The sequence below is a fragment of the Candoia aspera genome, chromosome 1 (assembly GCF_035149785.1).
Source record: "Candoia aspera isolate rCanAsp1 chromosome 1, rCanAsp1.hap2, whole genome shotgun sequence".
Classification (NCBI taxonomy): domain Eukaryota; kingdom Metazoa; phylum Chordata; class Lepidosauria; order Squamata; family Boidae; genus Candoia; species Candoia aspera.
This window is the reverse complement of record NC_086153.1, coordinates 244,420,671-244,443,463: the sequence shown is the minus strand read 5'-3', so window position 1 is coordinate 244,443,463 and position 22,793 is coordinate 244,420,671. Positions and strand designations below refer to the sequence as shown.

The following is a 22,793-nucleotide window of genomic DNA, read 5'->3' as shown; positions in this document are numbered from 1 at the left end:
AATGGCGATCATGTGACCGCTGGATGCTGCAGCAGTCATAAATGCAAGGGCTGGTCATAAAGTTACTTTTTCACCACCACCCTACTTTTTGTAGGGTTGCTAAACAGGGCAGTCATTAAGCAAGGACTACCTGTAGTAATCATGTGCTTGATATCAATAAATAGGTAAAGAACAACCTGCCTCATTTCATCACACCTAAATATTTTCCTGCTTTCCCCCCTCAAACAAAAGCAAAAAATATCTCCCCCTTTCTTTTAAATACAAACTCAGCAAAATGACTTTAATATTCAAAATATAATATGGATAATCTTGACAAAGCTAGGCATGACTGAACTGCTTTGACATTTATGACACTGAATTAACTGCATTTATTAACCAAGTACCAACCCCAGAGTGAACTTAAAATTGCACTGATAGTTCTACAGTGCTGTGTCTAAGCTGGGAAATGGCAAAATGCTAAGGAGTGCCCAGCTCCACATCCAACTAAAAGCAGCTCTGCAGAACTAAGAGCCCCAACAGGCTGAGGAAGACAAACATTTTCTTCTGTTTCATTGCCACACATGCCATGTTCGTTCCATCCCCAGGAAAGACACTGATTACCTAAGCGAAAAAAAAGAAAAATTAATCAGGATATTAAAGCAGCCAGTGAAAAACATCCAAAATCCTAGTGAATCTTTCTTAGCAAGGCTCACTAACCTAAAAGAAGCTATACTAATTCACTGGCCTGTTAGACCAGGGATTAAAATTTATGACGGAGGGACTGCAATTGAATTTATTATTACATTGTGGATCATTCATAACAGTTCAGTTAAAAAGAGAATAACATGTGTGGTGTGAACTTTTTAGTTGCAATCCAATTTTGCTCACACAAAATTTCAGTATTTTCCATGGTATCTTCTCTATCCTGTCAGATCAAGAACCAAGATTATTTATTAGTGGTATTTAGAGTTAGAAATTCAGTATGAAATTCTCAGACACTTAAAATAATCTGATGCCAAAGGAAACTCTTTGCTGAAAAGAAGCAGTTTGCTTGTGAGAGAATTATTTCAGTTATTCTAATGCTCTTTTGGGCACTTACAATCAAAGAAAAATACTTATAAATAAAATTATTCTTAAAAAATAACTTTCATTAAAGTATCTGCATGACGTTTAGCATTGAATAGATTTATCCAGGGAAGAAAATTCAGCTGAACAACAAAAACCAAACAAGCTTCTAGCAGCATCTTGGGGAACACTTAAACCACCGGGGAGGCAACATATTTTATCACTGCTAGCAGCAGCTTTGTTTATCTCACCTATCTTTGTGAAAAAGGAGGAGATTCTTTATAGCAATGCTTCTCAACTTCTTCAACTTTAGGATGCATGGACTTCAACTCCCAGAATTCCCCAGGCAGCATGCTGGCTGAGGAATTCTGGGAGTTGAAGTCCACACATCTTAAAGTTGATGAGGTTGAGAAACATGCTTTATAGAATTCATGAAGATCCCTATTCTGAAAAGAATATAGACCAAATTGTGATTTCCTAGTATAAGAGATTTGTTGAATTTTGCCCTTGAAAATCTCTTCTCAAGTCACATGGGGCAAGAAAAAAAACTCTAATGAGGCTTAGGGACAGATACTTTTCACCAGAAATGACCAAAAAGAGAGAAATTCAGTGTCAGTCCTGCCAAAATTGTCAGTATATAACACCTAAGGGGGGAAAAGATAAGGCACTTGTTGAAAGAATTCCCTCAGTTCCTATTCCATTTTCTAGAATTGCTATGGCTACAGCTGGGCTTCTGCCAAAGTAAGCAAGAGGAAATCAGTGTATGCTTGTGATTTCTGATTTTAATACTAAATAGCCAGAGGCAAACTCCTTGTGCCTAGTCATAACAACAGTTATTGCTGATGAGCTTGCTTAAGTGTACGGTAGTAAAGAGATCCCTGATGAGCTTCTCATGGATCAAGCCTCAAGCTCTGAATCCACATTGTTAAAGCATTTGTACATCAACCTTGTATAGAGCTAAATGAGCAAAACCAAGTTTGATATTTATCCTATGTCAAGAGTAGATTACCTACTAGATCAGTTACATGGGGCAAAATACTTACGTATTATAGACTTATGTAATGGCTAATGGCAAGTTCCTCTCAAGGAAAATCTCCAAAGAGAAAATATCCTTTGCTGGATCTGAAGGACTATAACAGTTCATAAAAATACCTTTCAGCTGTAATGGAGCTCCTGCAACCTACCAGAGACTCATGGACAACATACTTCCAGGCCAGGGAAGATACTGGGAAGCACACCTGGATGATATTTATTTACAGCTCTATCTAGAACATGTGCAGCAGTTAAAGGATGTTATTTCCAGTTTTAATGCAGCAGGAGTAACCATCAATTCAGCCAAATGTCACCTACGGTTTTCTAAACTGCATTACCTAAGTTACATAGTTGACCAGAAAGATGTTAAGCCACGAGAAAATAATTTGCAAGCTGTTCAGCAGATGCATCCTCCAGGAACAAAGCAAGATCATTCCTGGGAACTTGGGAATATTATGGATATCTCACTTTTCCACCAAGACAAAAGCCTCACAGACTTAACCATGAAAGAAGGAACCTAATAAAGTTCACTGATCTCCTGAGTGAGAAAAAGCTTTTCAAGAGTTAAAAACTGCTTTATTTAGTCATCCTGTCTTAAGAGGGCCATATTTTAACTGTCCATTTGTTTTACATGCTGATACTTCTGATATGGTGAGAGGGGTAGTATTAATGCAAAAGATTGATGATGGTAGGCATCCAATCTTACATCTTTCAAAAAAGTTCTAAGGGAAAAAGTATTGCAGCCCTATAGGGTAAATCAGACTAACAAACTAATCCCAGATAGGTCTAAAGCTACTTTTATTAGAACAACAACAATGACAGAATCTTGCAAGTCTCCTCCCTCACTTTATCTTCATGTGAATTCGGGAGGGGCCTGCCTGAGGCATTTTCTCAAATTACAGAGAAAGTTGTCTGTGCTCTTAAGAGAGCAGTGGAAGCTCTATAGTTATCTGTGGGGTTGTGAATTTAATACAGTCAGACCGCCAACCACTAGTTTGGTTAGTAAAACTGAAGCTTCCTAAGAGAAGACTTGCACGCTATTTGATTCTTCAACCACACAAATTTGTTGTGCAGCAACAGGCAGAAAAGCAGCACCAAGATGCTCACTTTCTGTCTTCATATGAAACTGACCCAGAGGTGGCCATCTATAAACTGGGTATCACTGACCCCTGTGAAAGTCCTTTTCATAAAGGGGGAGGGTGTGTGATGGCGCTGTGCTCCACCATAGCATCTCATTGGCTCTTCACCTATCCCTACCCAAACAAAATAGTTTGTTTTCACTTTGCTGATAAGGAACTGAGAGTAGGAGCTTAGTTTTGACTCTCATGAAAAAGTTCTAATAGGAGAAGAAGAGACAGCAGGTGGGGTCATCAGATGCCATGCTGGCATTAGAGGTGGAATGAAACCCAATCAGGGAAAAGCAGCTTAGAGAGAAGAAGGTTGGAAATAGAGATAATGGCTGGTAGCTCAAATGGCTGAAATGGACCTAGACAGCAACTGACTGTTGATGTTGGGTTGTTAGTAAAACCCAATATGGACTAGTAAACCTGAGCTGGACTAGTTCATGGGCAACTGGAAAGAATGCCGAAAAGAATTGTTTGGGCACAACCCAAAGAAGCATGCTGCAGAGGTAGAGATGCTGTGTGACCTTTCTGCTCAGTGCAGAAAGTTCCTGGTGGAGCTGAAGAAGGCAGAAGAGATGATCAAGGATTTACCTGCCAGCAAAAAAAAGCCAGGAGACAAGAAGTTGTTAGTCTGATTGATGGAGGAGAATGCCACTATACCTTTAAGCCCTTTTCTACCTCTAGTTAGAAACACTTTAGTATTTAGAATTATACAGAAGGGTATATATGTGCTGGGTACATATATATCTTAAGTCCATATTATAACTTGCTACGTGAGTCATGTTTAATATGGCTTTGAGCTAGAAGTTAGAGTTCAGAGGGAAAAATTACTCATTTAATACATCTGCAACAGACTGTCAGTTGGGACGGAAAATTGTTCACAAAGTATGCAAAGCAGTTAGTGAAACTGCTTGACTGTTCTAAAAAAGTTTGGCTGAAATTGCTTTCTATCATCTTATAAGTGACTAATAAAGGGGGAAAAACTGGAAAACTGTGTGGCTCTGCCTCTTTCAATCAGATCCCGTGAACTCATGTACCTAGCCCATGACATATTGCCTGCAGAAAGAGCACTCACACAAATGTGACCCAGTTTTAATTAAACCACTGCTTCCCATGTTCTTCAACTCTGTGTCCCCCAATCTCCTGTCCTGATCAGTTATATAATTAAGTTTGATGAATTCTGTTAACTGAGCAAACTGACCTATTTATTTATTTGTTTATTATTACTATTACTATTATGAATATTTTATTAAAGACTAAAAACACCACTTCCTTTTACTTTATCCTCAACCCTCAACAACTACCTTCAACACATTCAGAAAAGAGAACCTTTATTCCTTAGAAACACCTGTTTTCTTAACATAACTCTCATCCTGCATGCATCTGCCTGAAATCTGAACATCCTCTTTCTTGCCATTCCCCTGAAAATATTGTCACATTCTGTCCTGAAGCAGGTTATACAGTACGCACTTATACGGCAAGCATTAAAGGGAGCATAGCTTGAAAACTCTGCACTGACTTCTCTGTTAGATGATGGGAGAAATAAGTTCTGCTTTTCTGCATCTCATTCTGGAAGTGGCCACTGGAGTCAGATAAAAGCAGAGTGAACTTTTGTAGAGCTCCAGCTGGTAGTGTGCCCATATTCCTCTTCTGGCAGACCTCTCTGGAGGAGACTCTCAGTTGCGAAATACCCAGTCTGCAGTGGTATGGTTCCAGTCATACCCCAATCTTTTCCGTGTGAAGTCTAAACTTTTTTCTTTGCCTAGGCATTTCAAATGGGGAGACAGCTATCCTTTATTTGCATGTTTTAAAATTAAGCCAAAGGAAAGTTGGAATGGAGTTCTGTACGCTTTCGTAGGAGAAATCGAGGACTGATGTCCAGAAAGATAAAGATAAGCAGAACTCCAGGATGGAACATTCTTCAAAGACAGCAACTGTCCTGTCTGGTAGAGCAACACTTTGAAGTGAGGTAGTCCCACATACGGTTGTTTTGTGATTGATTTGGAAGCCCCCTGCAACCATTTTGTGAGAATGCCCACAACATGCTTTCAAAATGCCAAATATGCTCCCCAGCCTCTGTGGCAAGATGAAGAGGTTTTGGAAAAAGATTGTGAACCACAAATAAAAATATCATCCATCAAGTTTTGTGGCTGAGTACAGATTTGGATCCTCATTTCTTTGGAGCAGAAAATCTATTCCACATCCACAAAATGGATGTTGGGGAAATTTCCTCTAACTGAGGTGTTGTTTAATATCACAAATAGTGAAAAGTCTGTTAGAAGAGACTTTAATGTTTTATGGGGCACTAAGTTTCAAAGTATCTTTCTGAACTTGTTTATTATTTAGCTGGTATTTGGCAAATAAGAGTAGCCACATGAAAGGTGACTTCAGATACAAAAAGAACCACCTGTGATGTAACTTAGCAAGCAATTTTTCTTTTCTTCTTCCTTTCTGTGTGTCTCTCTCCTTCTCCTATCAAATGATTCAGCAGTTTATTTTCTTTCAGCTGGACATCTGAAACTGGAAGTGGGAATAGCAATACTGAAAAATAAGAGCTATTCTTATGTTCTATTCTAACAGGGCTAGTTGTATACGAAATCCAATGAGAAAACACGTTCTCTTTTCCTAAGCTTATTCTGCTCATTTGAACAAACAGAGGACATGCATTAGGATCTCAGAACTTGGCTGCTTAAATAATTGTTAAACTAACCAGACCGAAGTTTTCCCAGTTGTAAACTGGGACAATAATGCAACTCAACCTTTAGACAGGTTGATTTCCTAAAAGCTTCTCAATTTTAATCCAGGTAATTATAGCTGCATCCCCTTCCTGCCTGCCTAAATTGGCTTAAATTTTGCCCAGTGTATATAAAACATAAAATTTTTTATCAGTTTTACATTACCCCCAGTACCCTGGTTTAGTTTAGTTCAAATGTGGGCCATTTGAAGGGTTGAAAACAACTTTCTTTTCAGACTAAAAATCAAGGGAAAGGATTAATTCCCACAATTCAGAATTTCCTGTCATATGATGTGATAATGAAACAAGGAGGCTAATAAGATGGACAGGAGGAGGAGCAGGAATGAGTTGCATGATCAGCATTGCTTACAGAGCTGCACTTTGGCTAACCTGAAGATCAGAATCATTTGAACAGAGCAGAAGATGATAGGGATGAAAATACATAAGGTTTTGTCTCTGAAAATAATTATGTCTGCGAATGTAAGTACATGTCAGGTACAAGAAATCTGCTCTGCCACTGTATCCTTTAAGTGAGGTTCTGAACATAATGTTAAAGACACTTTAATACAGAGCAATTCAGTGCAGGTAACAATGGACAGCAGGCATTGATTCTGTCAGCTTGTTGGAAACCCACAGCTATTCTCATGTTTTTTAAGAGCACATCACTTCTGAAAAGGCAAATTACTTCCCTTTATAAAAAATCCAAGTCTAAAAAATAAACAGCCTTTTTGTCTAAAAAATTACAGTTTTCCAGGAGGAAAGACATTTCTCCTTCTCTTTTCTTTCTTAAATGCCAGTGCAGCCCATTTTCATGCGCAAACACTTAGGAAATGGAAAGACACTCAATTGTTAACATAATTCTGCTGAATCTAATACCCCTGCAGCATACTTGCTATTTTGAAAGGACAGAGATGCTGGGTTGCTATAGAAACAAGGCAGCAAGTCTTTAGATTGCTCATCCCTGAAGACCTACCCTGTCAATATATTTAAAGACTGCAAATAAAAATGTAAGCAGCAATGAAAAATAAAAGAAATTTTCCACAATTGTTTAATACTAGTCCCCCAGTTTAGACACTGTCATGCTCTTTTTTATGGGACACCCAAAACAATGTCTTTCAACAATCTAAAGTATGAATGAAAGTCATCAACCTGCAGTAATATCCAGTTTAGCTACATAAAGAGATGCACGCTCACAGCGTAAGATACCAGTTCTTACATGCATACATTCCAAGCTATTCCTCTTCATGATTTATGTTGAATGCAAAAAGGGAGTAAGAAACAGTAAGCCAAAGAAATTAAATGAAATGAATATTAGCACAGCAAAAACTAGTTTACACCAACACTATTTGCTATTCTTTCTGTATACTTTTCTGTCCTTGCAAACCATCCTTCTCCCACATCAAAACACTTTGTACATTTGCCTCTGGTATCTTTAAAGTTCTCACACCTCTTTTTTTCCCAATGTCATCAACTCAATTCAACCACAACTGTATTGGTCTTCCCTTTCCTCTTGATCTTTCTTGATCATTCTTCTTTCATATATTTGCTTTGCAGTTTGCTCCTCAACATTATCTTTAGATAATCAAACAACCTCAAATATCATTTTTATACTAGTCATTCACTTTTATATTCAGTTCACATGTATTCAGCATCCATTCATTCTTGGCCCCATCTCTTCTTGTTTTATCACACTTTTTAAAGTACCCCATTCCTACTGCATTCAATTTATTATGTTCATCTTTATATATCCAACTGTCATTTCCATATAACAAAGCAGGCAAACACATGCTCTTACATTTCTGCTTCTTCTGGCAAACATTCAATCGTCATAATAGAATGGGTACTACCTATTACCCTTCTACCTGCATTTGTCTCAATTTTTTCCATCCATTTTCGCATATTTAATTCACACTCTACCAAGGTATACAAATTCACCTACTTGCTCTAATTTTTTGTCATTTACAACTTGCAATCATTCACTCTTGTCAAACACAACTATCTTGGTTCTCAAAATATTAATTCTCAAATCCATATTCACTGAAAATCATTTGGGTTCTCAGCCAACAATATGGTGTCATCTGCTTACAAAAGTGAATGTACTTCTGCATCTTCAACCAACTCACCTCTACTGTCACCACCAGAATTCCATGTATATTTATCCAGAAATGCATTAAGCGATCAAAATTGCATCATACATCCTTGATACTCAGTATTGAACCATTCACAAAGCATTCCTTTTGTTCTCACAAATGCTTTATTATCTAACTTATCATAAAAGCCAGCTGGGTGACTTCAGGCCAGTCACTCTCTCTCAGCTCAACCCACCTCACAGGGTCGCTGTTGTGGGGAAAATAGGAGGTGGGAGTATTAAGTATGTACACTGCCTTGAATTATATACACACACAATCACACACACACACACAGAGTACATATCTATATCCATACACATATACATAAAAGAAGGAATAAAATAATAATAACAACAACAACAACAACACCTATCCCAGGTCCTTGGGAAGGACTCAACAGATGGGCAAAAATGCCAAATCCAGACTAAACATCTGGCTGACTGTGCGACCAACCATAATAATAATATTGATAATCTTATTTTACAATGCCTGTAACCCACCCCAATCCCAAACAATGTAGCCTTGCTTGTTTATGGAGTATTAACAAATTAGGGCTAATGTATTTCCAGGGAAAGTAAAATTACATCAAATGCAAGATCGCCACACAAAAGGCCTGTCACCTAGTTCATATCCCACAAACCTCACAAATTGCAGGGATTTTCAAGAGGCCATCTCTAGATGGGTGGACTGAATAAGCAGATTCTGTGCTGGCAAAGGCACGCCTGACATATCCTGCTCCTGTACCATATAGAGTTTTAAAGATGTCAACCAGCACTTTCAATTGACCCCCGAAGCTTACTGACAACCAATGCAGCAACTTTAAAATCAGTGTTATACCTGCCAAAAGCCTCGCTACCATAGGACATAACTAACATGCAGTGTTCTAATCTACAGTACCTCATTAGATAAACCCATTTTTTTCTTCTCTTACCATATGTTAAGTTATTATTTTTAAATACTCATTTCTTAATTTTTTTCTAAGAGAACAGCCCCAAAACATCAGAGACCTACATGGTTTTATATGAACTACAGTTTTAAACAGATCTTGAAACTGGAGCAGGCTTGAAGAATCCAAAAACGTTACAAGTTTTAAATTCAAACTTAGCCAAAGTGAGAGAAATTTTTTGGAAAATTCTTAATTGAGGTTCTAGAACATGAAAGTATTGAACAGCAGTTCAACCTATTCACAAAAGATTCACATTAAAAGGACTTCCAGAAAAGTGCTACTAGATCCCTACATTCTGAAGTATAATAAAACCATTCTATAAAACTGAAGACAAAATTCAATATGATGGTCAACAAGTAGTTGCTACCAGAATAATATCTATTCATCTACACTCTTCCCAACTTAGCATACAGTCTTATGGAACTTCCTATTGAGATATCACAGTTTTCCTACCATGTTCACTTCATTGCCTGCCAACAGTGCAGAGAGGAAATACAGAACGTTATGAAGTCCCAACAGGGGTAATCCTAGTAGGTGTTATGGAAAGTATGGGTGCAGCTAATTATGCAGTTTGTGCACATGTACCACACATCTGTATTTAGCCACTGGCTAATATCTTAAATGACTTTAAAAGGGCTTACATAAATTCAGGACTGGGATTCATGGTTACTAGCCTCAGTAACTAAACGGTAACTGAATGTGCAGAGAAAATTAGCCTCAATAAATATCAACTACTGAGGATAAATGGGAAAAGGATAATGACTGTAGCCTTCTAAAACACATCCAATTAAATGGTATTGGAAACAGGACCTGGTCCAGTACAATTGGTTTCTTATACTTTTGTCCCTCAGCAGCCAAAGGGAGACAAAATAACTCAAGTGAAATGAGTTAAGATCATATTGCCAACAAGCAATATTAACGGGCAGGTCTTGCTTTCTAAATGCATTACTTCACATACTCTACCCCAAGAATAGTGGTCCCTGTAGATGCCATCTATTCCTGCTCCTAGGCCATACCCCCACAACTGCATCCTGAAGCTGGCAGGAAATCATGCACCTTAACTCTGGATGCCCTCATGGCATGCCTGTAACTGTACACCTGGAACAGGTCTGTGCTCCACTGCTGCCATACAGCTTTCACTCACAATATTAGAAGGGCTGTGACTGTGGTTCCTTTGGTGTGCCCAGTATCATCCAGCATGTAAAAAAAAACCTCTAATCATCATGAGCAGCACTCTAGTTCTCCATGCACTGCATTATTTTTCCTCTTTCCTGTTGTACCAATTGTCCCATTATTAAACAATTGAATTTATTATTCACTGAAAGCTATTTGACTTAGGTACCAATAGCTGGTAGCAAAGAATTAGGATATTTTGGTATCTCTAAGCTGCCGTCTACTGGTTGTCCAGATTTATCAAGCCAAGATACAGCCAGTTGATAAGTGCTGCTGAAAAGATGGAGGAAGGTATGGGGAACAGTGTGGGAGCTGTAAACTACCCTAAGAACATAATGTGAGGAGAGAAAGAAAGGAAACAGGGCTTCGCTGGGAGCAGCAGCCTGTGGGAAGGGAATTCCCTGCCAGGCAGACTACAGAAGTACAGTCTTTTCCATTATACTTCCTATTACTTGCATTAAACCCAGCCCAGGTTGGTCAATTTCAAGTCCTCATACTCTCTAAGAGAGCCAATTTGGTGTGGTGAAGGCACCAAGCTAGAAACCACAAGAATGCGAGTTCTAGTCCCGCCTTAGGCATGAAGCCAGCTGGGTGACCTTGGGCCAGTCAGTCTTCTCAGCCCTAGGAAGGAGGCAAGGGCAAACCACTTCTGAAATCTTGCCAAGAAAACCACAGGGACTAATCCAGACAGTCGCCAGGAGTCAACTATGACTCAAAGGCACACACACACACACACACACACACACACAAACCTCTCTAGACAGAGGTGATGACCAGCCCTTTAAAAAATGTGGTTCTGGAAGCTAGAGTTCCAGTCTTCCTTGTGGCCAAAAAGAACTAACTGGTGGGCAAAGAGGTCAAAGACCAAAAGAAATTGATGAACTAATCTAAACTGGAACCATAAGATTGCCAGCACATAGCATTTCAGGCTGCTTCCCCAAGCACATCAACATGTCCTACATTGCCTGGACTTCTGAGTGAGACAGTGGCAAGCTAAGACGTCTCTGGTGGAGCAGAGACAATGGCACAGCTAAGATCAATGGACCAGAGATGAACCTGGTCCAACAGAACCTCTCCAGACAAACAGAGGACAAGAGATTGCCCACTTGTGCTCCAGACAGCTGCTCCTCATGAGGAGACCACAGGACAGCAGTCAACTCGCAGGTATGAGCACCGAGAGATAAAGGAAGCCATCGATCTCAGCCGCAGCAGAGCCTTTAAGGACACCGGGTTCGTCCACCCTCACTTTCTAAACACCCTCACTTTCTAAACCTGTTTAAATTAGTTTGCTTGCATCTAGTCCCTGAGGGTACAGCAACATGATATATGAAGGGACAGCTAACAAAACTGGGGCTTCAAATCTCCATATCTCATTTTAATGGTTACAGACACCCACTGTGCAAGAATGAAGACATGGGACAGCCGTACAGGATAGGTAACTCATAACATGTTACGTATCTATTATACCTCCACTCCACAGACAAAGCAAAACTGTTCACCAGAGAGGGGAATACAAGGATCCCGATAAGATCCTCAATTCTACCCATGAGAACATTCAAAATGTTCTGCAGTGGAAATGTGGATATGCCAATCGTTAAAATTTTCCCCAATTATAGCAAGAATTCTCTGGAGGGGAGCAGCTTAATTGGTTCATATTATCTCCCAATTTTTTTAAAAAAAAAATCATTAATGACATATATTATTAGGCTTAAATCTTCATTTTCTAAAAAGGAAATAGAGTAGCAGTTTAATGCATTAATATATCTTAGCAGTCTGCTATTCTATGCAGGCTACAGAGATTAAAAGACAATTTGCAGCAGATGAGAAAATTCCAACTTATCATAAAAAATAGGTGTCATTGGATAAAGCAAAGAAAGTGATGAAGTGAAACAAAATAAAACATACAATCACAGGAAGAACTTGCCTATAAATAAAAAAAATGTAAAAAAAATGACAGAACACAGGGCTGACAGCCACAAGTTAGAATGCCAAATAAAGCAATTAAGAGACATTCCTTTATATATGAGTTCCAGTCCCACCTTAGGCATGAAAGCCGGCTGGGGGACCTTGGGCCAGTCACTCTCTTCTCTCAGCCCAACTCACCTCACAGGGTTGTTGTTGTGGGGAAAATAGGAGGAGGAAGGAGTATTAGGTATGTTCCCCGCCTTGAGTTATTTATAAAAATGATAAAGGTGGGATAAAAATTAAATAAATAAATAAATCCAAAGGTATGCCTTCTCCATGGCAACATAATTGTCTCAAGAATAAGACACTACTTCTAAAACAAAGTTAAATAAGCTTCAGCTCTTGCGTTACTATATTTATAACAGCATTTTAAAATAGAAAATAGTGGCTGGAGAGAAGTTAGATATACCCTTTTTTTTAAAGATGCATATTCCTTTTTCTTACCCAAGGTGAAAACTTTGAAATGTTATTAGCAAACACATCTTTTAGCAGCATAAGCAGACTTCAGCAGAATCCAAGGCATGTCAGTTGTTTTATTGTTTATTTGTTTACCTCCATTTGGATGCCACCTAACTCCAGCCAACTCTGGGCAACTCCCAACAATAAAATAATATTAAAAACCACAAAATACAGAAAATGCACCAAAACAAGAACAAAAATAGCTACAAAATAATCACAAGATGGCAATCCAACAACAAAGCAAAAATAAAACATCACAAAGAAGGGAGTTCCATCCACCTGACCCCAAGTCCTGTGTAAATAGCCAGGTCTTTAAGGGTTCGGGGAACATCATCAAGGTAGGAGCCATATGGATCTGCAGAGGGTAGTTTATAGGATTCCAGTTTATAGAACGTAGCCCTTTCCAGATTGCTCAACCATGTTGCCCCCAATTCATTCTGGACTTCTGAATAATTTTTCTGGATGTATAAGAAAACAAGACCAGGGCAATCCCTTTCTGAAGTTACCATCACAGCTTCGGAGCCACTGCCATGCAGCTCTTGCCTGTTCTAGAGCTATAATACCAGAACCCTCAGGTCCGTGAGAAAGTCCATGAGCAGCCAGCTAATGCAGGAGGCATCTTTTAAATGACTTTTCCCATATTGGCACTGTTCTGGGAAATGTAATAATGGCGTGACACTAGGTTATAGATAGCAGAGAATCACAGAAGTTCTGGTCTCATAGGAGTTGTTGTATTTACTGTATTTATATATGCCTTTTGTTCAGGAGCTCAAGGCAGTGTAGATAGTGCTCCTTCTTCCTCTTCTTTCCCACAACAGCCCTGTGAGGTAAGCTGGGCTTAGTGAAAGTGACTGGCCCAAAGTCACCCAGTGTGCTTCCATGACAGAGTGGACTAAAACCTGGGTCTCCTCGCTCCTAGTCCAACACCTTAACCACTACACCACACTGGCTCTTCAGCCATAGCCTCCTTTTCCATCCTGATGCTTTCCAGCTATATGAGACTTCAGCTCTCCCAGCCATGAGCCAGCGCAGCCAAGCAAAAGCAACAACAATACATCGCAAGAGCCTGACATCACAAAAGCAACATCAGAAGGTAGCCTTTTGTTGCAGAGGACAGTAAAATACGACCTTATTTTTCAGTGTTAATTAGCAAAAATGCAAGAATGAAAGAACATTGCAAGGGAGCTTGATCTTTGTCAAACAACTGAAAGGTAAGCCAAGAGCTTGTTTTTGCAGATCGCCTTTTTCGGTACTGAAGATCAAAGGGAGAACAAACAGTGACTTCATTGACAGAGCTTCGCTTTTCTGGAGAACGCTATTCCCATTAGATGGTCCTAAAAAGAGCAATTCAACTACCATCAGACTCCCAGCCCCACAACAATGCACTTGGAACATTCTGACATTTCCCATGCCCTTCTTAGACACAGGCAGTCTGAGTAAAATATAGGAAAGAACAACAATTGCTTCTCTCCTCTTGCTATTTCTATTTATTCCCACTGTGTGCAAAGGAATAGACTGACACTAGGCCTGCAGCATATTGAATATTTACCCAGGCACAGCTTGTGGGGGAAGACTGGAAGGACTTTGGATGCTGCCAGACCTGCATCCACACATGTCTCCAACAGGGTCTTTCCCTGGCCAAGGTTTCTGATTTCCAAAACTGTCTGCTTCAAAGACTTGGAGAGATCAAAGGTGGATCTGATATCATACATCTACTGGTGGTGGTGGTGCTGTTGTTATTTCTATTACAAGACTGGAGTCCTGACTCCAGTCCTGGATGGGAAGAATCGAATGAATTATACAGCCTGAGGTTCAGCCAAAAGCTATTTTATTTGAAATTCCTATTTTGTTTTCTCTTCACTACAGTCACAAGAGGCAGGGCGGGGGGTGGGGGAGCCTTCTTTTTAGAAGAGATACTATAAGACATACCTAGCAAACAAAACTACATTACACAAATGTATGCTACTATGGCCCTTTAACTCAGATAATTCTATATTTAGACTTGCCAAGATGAGTCAGACTCATTCCCAAGGGGAAATACTGCCTGCAATGGAAGTAAAATGGAACATGAAAAATAAAAATGACGGAAAGAATCTGTCAAGTAAGATGCTAGCAGAAGTCCCCTAATGCCTTACCTTGTAAATGCATACATATACAGAACTAACTAACCTGGGTTAGGGGAAACCAGGGCTGCATTTGCCAAAAGCAGATAAAACAACCAGTTCTTTGTTTATTCGTTTAGTCGCTTCTGACTTTTCGTGACTTCATGGACCAGCCCACGCCAGAACTTTCTGTCGGTCGTCAACACCCCCAGCTCCCCCAGGGATGAGTCCGTCACCTCTAGAATATCATCCATCCACCTTGCCCTTGGTCGGCCCCTCTTCCTTTTGCCCTCCACTCTCCCTAGCATCAGCATCTTCTCCAGGGTATCCTGTCTTCTCATTATGTGGCCAAAGTATTTCAGTTTTGCCTTTATTATCATTCCCTCAAGTGAGCAGTCTGGCTTTATTTCCTGGAGGATGGACTGGTTTGATCTTCTTGCACTCCAAGGCACTCTCAGAATTTTCCTCCAACACCACAGTTCAAAAGCATCTATCTTCCTATTTCAGAGGGCACACTAACTAGCCCTGAACATTCAAATTATTAAAAAAAAAACTTCTCCCAAATTAGATCATCATCTATGAGACAAAATATTCAATTGTTTGTGCAATGGCCTTTTAATTTAGCCAATGAAGTCATAGCTCAGAGATAAGTTTGTCTGTCTGGAACAGGGATTTCTTACATGATATGGATCTCCTTTATTGGAATACTCCTTTTTTTTAATTATAATATAAAGAAAAATTGTTCTTGCATTGCCATTTTTGTATATAAGAAGGGGTTCTCCCTCCCTTCCTCTCTGCATATCTGTACAAACATGACATTTTCTGGGTACAGAGAAGAAGCCCACTGACCAAGATCCAGTCCTAGCATTAAAAAAATGGAAAAAAATGTCTTGATCACAAAATTATATTAATAAAAATCTAGAACTGCCTTATAAAGTATGAAAACAGGTACAATTCTTATGAAATTATTTTAAGATGTGTTTGGAAAGAAAGGAAGTGTGGTCAAGGGTAGGCAATTTAAAACTTACAAGCTTTGAGACAGAATGTTAGAACAGAAGATAAAAAGTCAATCTCTTGGATGTGGGGATTAATCATGTTTTCTTGCTTGGAAAACAAAATACTTGTCAGCATTAGTTCTGAGTGGTAGCCAGTTTAATCCATTCCAGAAAAAACTTCAAGAAAATCCATATTGTACCTTAACAACTAACAAATAAATTATTTTCTGTATCTTACATAATTTAAGAAAGCTTATCCTGTAATTTATATTTATTTTTGTCCTAACAAAGGATGATAAAAAATTATCACCTCCCCTCAGTAGGAAAATCACATTTCTATGATTATAAATCAAAAGAATGGAAATCTTATTCAGAAATAATTTATAGAGATAGAGATAGAGATAGAGATAGAGATATAGAGATAAATTTGGTGCCTTCAAGTCAGTGTTGACTCCTGGTGACTGCCTGAAGTAGTTCCTGCATGATTTCAGAAGTGGTTTGCCATTGCCTCCCTCCCGGGGCTGAAAGAGAGTGCCTGGCCCAAGGTCACCCAGTTGGCTTCGTGCCTAAGATGGGACTAGAACTCAGCGTCTCCTGGTTTCGAGCCTGGTACCTTAACCACTACACCAAGCTGGCTCTCTGCAGAATGCAGAATGGAGTGTATTCTGCTTGACAATAAAGTCTACTGGTTACTGTCCAGAAATACAATATATTATGCATATCTACAATCACAGACCAATCAGAACACCAATGGCGGTAAATGTTGCAGGAGCACCATATCCCAATCCCCTTATCTGAATTTCTGTATTCATATCAGAGAGAGCATTAGTACATGACCTTTCCATTTAACTGAATCCATTTTCCTGGCAAATTTCTATATATGAAGTCCCTTTGAATCAATATCACCTCTTGTTGGCATTATGGACACATCAATACCGTTTGCTTGGCAATAATAGCAAAGTACTTTGAGATTAACTTATTCCAGATTTTGTTTTAAATTTCACAGTCTAGGGCTTTCCTGGAATCTCCCATCTAGATACTAACCAGGTCCAATCCTGCCTAGGATTTTTCAAGATGAATTAAAGGTGGTTAGGTGCTGCCACCTAGCTGGCTGGCTTTACTCTAAGACCTTCAATGCAATGGATTGATACAATTACCGCAACAGTGGATGCAAACATTGGAACAGTCAGGCATATGACGCAAGACCGAACAGCATTTCGTTGTTATACATAGGGTCGCCATAAGTCGTAAATGACTCAATGGCAACTAACTAACAATAACTCTACTCTACTCTACTCCTGCCCAACTCCAGACTGACTTTGGGCAGCTCACAATATAAAAAATAAACACAAATAGAATAAGATAAATAAAAAATACAGCAAGGGAATAAACAACATGGCAAATCTGGATCACTAACATCAAAACTTATGAAGATATGACAAACACATCTAACAAGGGTTCTATCCACCCAACCCCAAGACCTGAGAGAATAGCCAGGTCTTTAAGGCCTCCCAGAACACCATCAGGATGGGAGTCAGCTGGATCTCAGGGAGGGCCTCATTCCAGAGGTCAAGTACTGTGATAGAGAAGGCTCACTTTCTGGGTCCCAAAAGATTACACTGTTTAATCCGGGGGATCCAGAGCATGCCCATTGTTGGCTCTTACCTGCTAGACAGACACCACGGGAGATAGGTAGTCCTTCAGATAACTGGGGTCCATGCCATGGGCACCATAGGTGGTAACAAGCACCTTGAACCACACCTGGAAGCATACTGGCAACCAGTACAGCTTGAAAAGCAGGGGTGTCATGTGGGCTTGCCTAGGCAGGCCCACCAGTCCTCGGGCCAAATATATTCAAGTATATTTGGATCTAAATCCACTAAATGAAGAAAAATACTGAATGTAGACTTTGACTCAGAGAAAATTAGAGATTTTTCGAAGTGTATGGCAGATGTATAAGAAGAGGTTAAAATAATAGAAACAAAATTGTTCACAGTGATGATAACATGATGATTTATATATTCTCAGAAATAGGTATATAAAGTACATGTGAAAGTTGTTTCACTTCCATACTATCATTTCTTTAAATATGATTGGAAAATATTAAATGACAAAAACCAGGTAAGAATTTTTTTATTTTTGCAGCATGACCAGTCTCGTCTCTTTTTCTCTGAAAGGAACACTGATGCTTTGTGGAGCACCACTGACAAATAAAGGCCCGAACAAATTCTCTAAGTTACCTGAGAAAGAAAAGAAAATGACAACCCTCGAGTGCAAATTAATAACAAGGGGTCACATTAAAACCTCCCTCCAGATTTTTACTTTTCAAAGACAGCTAGAGATGAGAGTTCCTGCAGAGATCTATAAACTTGTCTCCAGTTATGTGTAGAGCAACTGTGATTCCCAAATTCATCCATTAATCAAATACTAAATGACAAAACCTACGCCACACAGTAGGTTCTATAGCTTGACCTGGACAATGTCATCAATGCTCAAATACAGCCCTACTTTTCTTTAGACAAAGGTATCAAAATCAGTGTAATATTTTCAGTGAGCTAGACTTTTTGACATATTAAAAGAAAAGTCCCAGTATCAGGACAAGCTTTTTCCAAAACTCAAATTTTGTTCTCCAGACTTTTAGTAGGCCCATCATGTGATTCTGGAAAAGAATAGCTCTATACAGAGAGTTGGTGATCCCATGCTTGGTCTTTACACTGATAAGTCACCGAAGCAGAAAGATTATAGTATATTTGTTAAGGTTACAGAGTATTTTTTAAAAATTCTCATGTACACAAAATCAATCTGGCGCATCTTGATCCTACAGTTTAATAGGGCTGTTCAATGATTTGGACTCAATTCCAAAAAAATGCTTTGGAGCATATAGGGACATAAAGGCAGCCTGCAGCTCTTTAAAGTAGCCACATCATTTCCTGATGTGTGACAACTGTGAAGAACAGCCATGCAATCCCAGGAAAAAAAACATGTCTGGTTTAATAAGTTACAGACAGATGCTACATTTGTGTTCTTATGTTCTGAAGTACCTTTTTGGAATCAAATCCAAAGCACTATGTAGCGCTATTGTTGAATATTTAGGCTTACTCTATCTCAAATATACATAGATTATCTGGAGACCTAATATTAGACATATATAAATCAGTATCAAGATGACAAACAGTGCCACATAGTCTCCCACCCCCCCCAATATTATTTCCATTAGAGTTCAAAAGTTTTTACATTTCAGATCACAAAAATATAGTTCTTACTGACCTCCACAGCAGACTTTAGAAGAGTAAGAACTACAGACAAGAAAAGGCCATGAATTCAGGTGGCAGACAGGGAAGATGCGCAGGCCCCCACTCAAAGCCAATGCCCAGAGCCAGCTGACTCCTCAGTGCTTTATTCTGAGGACACAGAGTAAATTTTCAGGGTGAGCATGGAGCTAGCTAGGATCCCAACCTTTTCCCATGTCTGACCCTGAGGGGGTCCTCAGAAGACGACACTGCAGATAAGACAAAAGCTTAAGGACCACCCCAAAATGAGGGTGTTTCTTAGACATGCAAGGTGGGACAAAGTTTATTGGCTGGCAATGGGCACACAGCATATATCTCTCTTAGCCCATCTTAGTATGTGGCGGATAAAAATGAAAGCAAGTGAACGGAATTCTAAATTCATCAAGACTTGTGATGGAGATAAGCTGAACATTCCTACCCTATCTCAAAAGACTTATATGGGGAGAGGGAAAAACCATCCTAAATCTCATGTATGTTTTGTTAAAGTACTATTTTTGTTTTTAATTTAAAGCATCAACTATCCCGCTCATCAGTCTAAAAGGACTCCAATTCTATCACCTCAAACCAGTGGCTGGAGGCGGTTTTGAGCTTGATGAAGGTGAATCGGCTGAAGCTTAATCCAGACAAGACAGAAACGCTGTGAGTAGGAAAGCCAATACACCTGAACAGAGGCATACAACAAGTTTTGGGTGGAGTACCCTCCTCCTCTTGAAAGACCAAGTGAGCGGTATGGCAGATTGCAGGACTTAAGTCTGTGGAAGCATAAGTGGTTACAGTAGATGGACATTAACAGTTCTGGACAGATATTAACAGTTTTGGACAACAGATCAAACAATCTGGATCTTGACTTAAATCATGCATGCATTAATCTTATCCAGATTAGGCTTCTGCACTTTTCACTCCATGGGACTGCACCGGAAAACAATTCAGAAACTGTTCAGCTATTTTTGGAGCTAAATAGCCAAAACATATAGCATCAACACTATACCTTTCACGTTGGTTTCTGATCCAGTTCAAAATGTTGGTACTGACCACTAAAATCCTAAACCCTTTAAAGTCACTACAGCCATATGAATCTGCACTAATCTTAAAATCAGCATCAGAGGCCTTGCTTGCTAGTCCACCGCTGAGGAAAAACTGACAGAGATGACAGACTGTGGACATCACAGACAGGGTACTTTCAGTCATGGCCCCTAATGTATACAATTCCTTCCAAGGGAAGAACTTTTTGTTTCAAATGACTTTTAACTGAGATGACTCTATTATGGCTGCTGCTGATTTCAGATTCAAGATTAATGGATTTTTACTGTTGGTTTTGCATTATTGTGCACTGTTCACATTTGCTAGACTGAACAGTGCTAAATGTTTGTAAACTGTAGTTATTGTTCAATTGTTTTTGGAATGTTTGATGTATAAGCTTTGCATTTTAAATTGTACTAGATCCTTGAATTGCAATTTTACTGTATTATCTTTTGTAAGGCACCTTGGGAGGACAATTTCCTTTCAGGCAATCTAAAAACCCTAGTAAAATATAAATAAATATTAGTTTATATGATGCCATTAGTGTTCATAATACTTCACGAAGTTATATAAAACAAAAGCAGACCTGTGTACCAGAGTGCTTATGTTCCAAATACTGACTGTGGGGAACCAACAAAGAAAAAACAAAAGTGGGAGAGGCAAGATTAACAAGGGATGTACAGGTAGTTCTCATTCAGCAACTGCAATTGGGACCAGCTGCTGTTAAGCAAAGCAGTCGCTAAGTGAAAACATGACTGTACTTATAATCAGCTTTCCTTTGATTTACAGATCTGCAAAGGTCATAAATGCAAGGATTGGTCATAAAGCTACTTTTCCATCTCTGTCATAACTATGAATGGTTGCCAAACGAGGCAGTCACCAAACGAGGACTACCTGTATATGAACATTTAGGATTCAAGTACTTATGCCAGAGGCTTTTTCTATGAGGTCTGAGCAAAAATATGAAAGCAAATATTCTGGAGCCAGGCAATGGGGAAAACTAAAGAACAGGAACAAAATAATTTTGAAGTAATTTTATTCTGTCCTTTATTGGATGTCTCCTCTGAAACAGGCAGTGGTGATTTTTTTTTTTAGCTCCATCAAAGGCATTGCTGCTCTCCTTTCCTTTTAGCTGCTGGACTCAGTCACAGTACTTTGGTAAAGGCAAAGTGACCTGCAGCATCCCTTCACCAGCAGCATTTACAGGAAGTGGAGTTAATTGCTAGAATGGATGCTCTGCACCAAACCAGGTATTAAACTACAATATCAGGTGCTTTTCCCTCCCTCTACCCTCCTCCCCTTGTAAACAGTTCAGGAATCAAGAGGAGGAGAGGAGGGTAGAGGGAAACTCAGAAAGCTGCCTTACCCTGAATCGAACTATTGGTCTGCATAGCCCCGTATTACTGACTCTGAGCAGCAGCAGTTCTTCAGGGTTTCATGCGGGAATTTTTCCAGACTGATCAGGTATCAGGGTGTGGATCTGGGATCTTTTGCATGCCAAGAAAGGTTCTCCTACTGAGCTACTTATCAAATTTCATTCTTAAGGGGCATGAGACACACAACAAATAAAATACTAAACCAAAAAAGAAAGTAAACCAAAGGGTTTGCTTAGCACTACAGCCAAATAAAACTAGCTCTTGTATTCCACGTAGGAGATAACCATCGGAAATAAGCACTAGGAAAATTAAGACTCTCTGCCTGTGTTGGTCTTGACTACTTATATCCTCAGATCATGTGGGACGCTTGGGAAGCATTATACTCAGGGAAACACCTCACAAGACAATGCAAAAGCAGATCTGCCCTGTTGCAAATGGGGAGGAGAGGCATAAACGTATGAGATGGAATGCACGGTGTCATAAAGCTTTCACAGACCTGTGAAAAACTACCAAAATTCAAACCATTAGTGCTAACCTGCAACTGTCAGCTTTAGGTAATCAATCATTGAGGGGGAGGGGTACAATTCCCTCATCCACAAACTACAAACTTGTTTAACCTTATCTACTATAAACAGTACTTTTTATTAGCCCTTTGACCGGATCTGACCAGGAACGTCAAGAAGCAAAACACAATTCAATAATCAACAACTGTCAGGGTTAGCAGTTAAGCTAGCACCATTGGGATACAGTCCAAAAGAAGCTATATTTAGGCAACTGGGTGCCTGGGAGCATCTTTTCATAGTGTGTGGGACTGCCACTTTAGGGCCATTTATAGTAATAATTAACAACATAAAGAAGCTGCCCAATATTTCCCAATCTTATTTGCTAAGATGAAAAAGTTAATAGAACAGGTAAAGGCTGAGAAGACACCAAGAAGTAATCATACAGTCCCAGTGTTAATTAGGACAGATGTGGAAGGGTGGGCTCTGTGGCTTTTTTCTTCACATACATTGATGAGACAGCAGTGATACCCAGTAATTGAGGGTTGGCTATTATAATTCCTATTTTTTTAAAAAGGTACAGGTAGTCCTCATTTAGCAACTGCCTTAGACAGCGACCGTTCACAGTTACAACAGTAATGAAAAAGTAACTTTGTGACCAATCCTCACCTTTATGAACTTTGCAGGTCTGTAAAGCAAAGGAAAGCTGAAGTAAGATTGTAAGCACTGGTGTGGTTTCACTTAGTGACCATTTCACTTAATGATTGAGTTGTAGGTCCCAACTGGGGTTGCTAAACAAGGACTACCTGTACTAGAAATGAGCCTGGCAATTACAGACCAATCAGTTTGCTAAATATTACAGATAAACTCATACAGGCACCTATCATGGAAACTGGTTTGATCT

General features: G+C 39.4%; 1 protein-coding gene across 2 annotated transcripts in view; it reads right to left on the bottom strand.

The window, feature by feature from the left end:
• Window positions 1–36: 36 nt before the first annotated feature.
• The window catches only part of SERGEF (secretion regulating guanine nucleotide exchange factor), a 78,072-nt gene continuing 55,315 nt past the window's right edge, over window positions 37–22,793 (bottom strand). Inside the window, exon 11 of one of the 2 annotated variants that reach the window (XM_063289390.1) lies at window positions 37–600. In XM_063289390.1, coding sequence (XP_063145460.1) covers window positions 434–600 — 167 coding nt within the window. In that variant the 3' untranslated portion in view covers window positions 37–433. Of the gene's footprint in view, window positions 601–17,826; window positions 17,944–22,793 lie in introns of those variants that run through there. The other variant, XM_063289391.1, reaches the window with a different exon arrangement.